The sequence below is a fragment of the Triticum aestivum genome, chromosome 2B (genome assembly GCF_018294505.1).
Source record: "Triticum aestivum cultivar Chinese Spring chromosome 2B, IWGSC CS RefSeq v2.1, whole genome shotgun sequence".
In the NCBI taxonomy this organism is placed as follows: domain Eukaryota; kingdom Viridiplantae; phylum Streptophyta; class Magnoliopsida; order Poales; family Poaceae; genus Triticum; species Triticum aestivum.
This window is the reverse complement of record NC_057798.1, coordinates 49,470,915-49,474,857: the sequence shown is the minus strand read 5'-3', so window position 1 is coordinate 49,474,857 and position 3,943 is coordinate 49,470,915. Positions and strand designations below refer to the sequence as shown.

General features: G+C 54.9%; 1 protein-coding gene across 1 annotated transcript; it reads right to left on the bottom strand.

Moving 5' to 3' along the window:
• Positions 1 to 2,236: 2,236 nt before the first annotated feature.
• Positions 2,237 to 3,591, bottom strand: LOC123043385 (probable aquaporin PIP2-6). The gene is made up of 2 exons (XM_044465808.1): positions 2,756 to 3,591; positions 2,237 to 2,645 (listed from the first exon to the last, which is right to left on the bottom strand). The coding sequence occupies exons 1-2, from the start codon at positions 3,488 to 3,490 to the stop codon at positions 2,526 to 2,528; spliced, it is 855 nt and encodes a 284-aa protein (XP_044321743.1). The 5' UTR covers positions 3,491 to 3,591; the 3' UTR covers positions 2,237 to 2,525.
• Positions 3,592 to 3,943: the final 352 nt, after the last annotated feature.

Below are 3,943 nucleotides of genomic sequence, written 5' to 3'. Positions count from 1 at the left end.
TCGCCCGGGTCGCGTAATCATACCACCGTTTATCTTCGTCTATCCTTCTGTTCTGTCTCGGACCCACGGCGTACCTGCTGTAAAATATTGTGGAGTTTCGTGTGTTTCGGTGATACTCCCTCTGTTTTCTAAATATAAGATTTTTCAGAGATTTCGATACGGTTCACATGCAAATGTATATAAACGTATTTTAAAACGTAGATTCACTCATTTTGTTTCGTATGTAGTCTGCATTGAAATCCCTAAAAAGGCTTATTTGTAGGAACAGAGAGAGTACTTGCTATTTTTTTCGATTGAGTATTCCAAAAAGATGTTGGGAGGATTGAACAATTGGCTAGCAGGCTGCAACCTTTGCCTCTTCCTTTGAGAGCACTCAAGCTGTCCATGTCCCAATAATCGATATGATGAATGCTCGTTGCCTTATTCCTTTTTCATACTCCCATATTTTTATGAATAATCATTGCACATATGATTAAGCGGGTGATAAGATATCACGTTATCTCACTTTCCTGAATGGTTTAAGTTTATCCGCTTGTCTGCTAATAAATTCGTTAATAGCACATTTTGCATAGAATTTCCAAAAAAATAATCGGAGTTTGCGTTGACATTTTAGCAGCATATTTGGCATACCTCATCAATCTACCGATCAGTCCAAATGTCAATTTTCGTGTAAATCGAAAGCAAACAAGGGGGCTTTGTGGGCATCGGAACCACTGCTAGGCACGCGTCTGACAACCCGATCTACAAGAAAACCCTCCGCCCGAAAAACTCTCATGTGCGAAGCGATTGCCGCACATTCATGCCGATCCTTGCCGCTCCTGAAAGGATTTGACGGACCGGGCATTGAAATGGTCAGAGCGATGCGACTGGACGAGCCGGCGGCGTCGCTTCAATGCAGACACGACAATCGAGATGCATACTCCCGGTCGCCACACAGTGACATCCAGTCCCTTCGCATGGCTGTCGAGCCTATTTAAGCAATAATCTCACGCCGTCTACATTGCACCACTCTTCGATCCTCTCCGCGCTTCACTGCTGCGGCGCCGAAGACACCACCGTCGCCACACCATGCCCAAATGGTGGTTCTCATCGCCGGCGAAAGCGACGGCTGCTCCGGATCATGGTGCCGCTGCCGTCACTCTTCGGGGCTGTCTTTGTTAACACGAGGCTGACTCCTACGACGTCATCCCCTCCGGCGACGAGGAGGACCAGACACCGCCGCAGTTGCCACGCCTCACTCTCATAGGCCTCGGCCATAGACGAGAAGCTCCTTCGGCAGATCGAGCTGCTGATGGAGTGGTCGCTTCGGGAATGTGGTTCGACACCGCTCTCACTGCGACGAGCACGCGTAAAGAAGGAGCCGCACTCCCCGCCGCGCTAGCGCGTCAAGAAGGAGTCGGCTTCCTCTCCGCCGCCTTAAGATCGAGCCCCTTCCCCTTCCCCGCGCATCCGTCTCGTCCAAATCAGGCACAACCGTTACGCCCGGGTAGAAGGGTTGGCATCGCCGCCGATTGGCATGGCAATTTCGTCAAGGAGGAGGTGTTGCCGACGGTGGCGGCTCCAGGAATTTGCAATCGGGTATTTATGTGTATTCATTTTACCAAAATCATTGCTGTTTTTCAAAAATTGTCACTCTTTTGCCAAAATCAACACTGTTTGTAAAAATTATGGGTATTCACGTCAAGACCCAGAAATACCCCTAGCTCCGCCCCTGGTCGCCGATGATGGCGAAGGAACGCTGCCGCATCCTACAGTACGTCGGTGGCCGTGGTGGCATCGTGTCGACCGAGAAGAGGGTGGCGAGGCAGGCGCGGGTGGCAAGAGCGACGCCAAAGCAACGCGCCGCTCCGCGTCGGACGAGGCGCCGGTCTGGGTCCACAACGATCCGGACCTGGCGGAGGCCTGGGCCCCGGTCACCGCCATGCCGCCGCCGCCGCCGCGTCGACAGAAGCTCGCCAAGATCGACGAGCCGGCGGATATGGTGTGGATAAGCGTGAGCCACCGGGCGGAGACAAAGCCTGGTGGTCTGGTGGAACTCTCTGGACACATCAACCACCTTCAGTTACGAACCACGGAGCATGCATGCACGCACCATTAACACGCCACCTCTCTTAATCAATCCCAGAAAACAATCATGGGCACTCCACTGACAAGGATAGATAAACATGATTGCATTGCAGACAAAGACAAGCTATACACTGACAAGGATAGCACCACTCAATCAAACACGCATGCATCACACAATAAATTAATCCATGTTCCAACTCACTCACAGCGGTTTTACACAGGTTCGATCATCCATCCAACACCAACACTAACAGTAACTAATATAATTGGACAACATTAACGGTGACAAGGAGTAATAATTGAAGAGCAAGTGAAAACAGCGATCCATGGTGGTCTTTCTCTCACTCACATGCATGCACAGAGAGGACACTGAACGACACGAGGAGGAGCATGCACTACTGCCAACACGCTAGCTAGCGCGGTGGGTGACCGTTGCATTAAATTATTGGCCGGCCGGCTCAGTTGCTCCGGCTGCTCCGGAAGGAGCCGAGCGCCTTGATGGCCGCCGCCCGGAGGATGTACTGGTGGTACGCCGCCGCCGCCAGCGCTCCCACCAACGGGCCGACCCAGAAGATCCACTGTACAAAGGCATGGGAGGTTAGCTTCTTCTTGCAAGTTGCAAGAGGTAGAAGAAGAAAACAGATGGAGACGGCGGGAGGTAGAGAGAGAGAGGAAGAAGCTTCATTACGTGGTTGTCCCATGCGGCCTTCTTGTTGTAGATGACTGCGGCGCCGAGGCTCCTGGCGGGGTTGATGCCGGTGCCGGTGATGGGGATGGTGGCGAGGTGCACCATGAAGACGGCGAACCCGATGGGGAGCGGGGCCAGCACGGGGACGTGGGAGTCGCGGGCGCTGCGCTTGGGGTCGGTGGCTGAGAAGACGGTGTACACCAGCACGAAGGTGCCGACGATCTCCGCCCCTAGGGCCGTGCCGCGGGAGAACCCCGAGGCGACCATGTTGGCGCCGCCGCCGTTGGCCTGGTACGCGTCCTTCATGATGCCCTTGACGATGCCGGCCCCCACGATGCCGCCCGCGCACTGCGCCACGATGTACATCACCGCGCGCAGCAGCGACACCTTCCGCGCCAGCAGCAGCCCGAAGGTGACGGCAGGGTTGATGTGGCCCCCCGAGATGCCGGCGGTGCAGTAGACGAGGACGAAGATCATGCCGCCGAAGGCCCAGGCGATGCCGAGCACGCCGACGCCGCCGCACGGGTCGGCCGCCGACTGCACCTTGTAGCCGATGACGGTGGCGACGGTGATGTAGAGGAAGAGCAGCGTGGCGACGAACTCGGCGATGAGGGCCCGGTAGAAGGACCACATCCGGAGCTCCCCCATGTCGAACAGCGGCGCCGGCGGCGGGTCGGAGTAGTCCTTGTGCGCCGGCGCGGCGTGCTCCGGCTCCTCGCTCACCTCCTTGGCCATGGCTGCTGCAGCGTGCGGACGTTCTCCTCTCTCTCTCTTCTGTGATGGATGGATGGGTGGGGGTGGTGGAGTGTGATGAGCGAGTGTGAGGACAGGGCAGGACAGGCGCGGTTTTATTGAGCGAGCTGCGGTGCGGCGCTGTCTTCAATACCAAAAGGCCATTGTCGAGACAGCCGTGCTTGCTTCCGGTTCCAGCTGTCCCGTTTCGGTTGCTTAACTTGTCTACTATAGAATGGATGGATAATGCGAGTCGCGGATAAGCTACTTTATTGTGAACTGGTTTAGTGATGCATTATAACAAATTAAATGTTCAGGAATATGCTTTGGTCTGGGGACAATGAGATGAACCGATAGTGCATGCTGGCTTTGCGGTTGTGGGAGGGTGGGTGGGTGAATCATTGGGGTTTCCAGCCTTAGAATCGAAGCACTTGTCATTATCGCCAAATGCTTGCT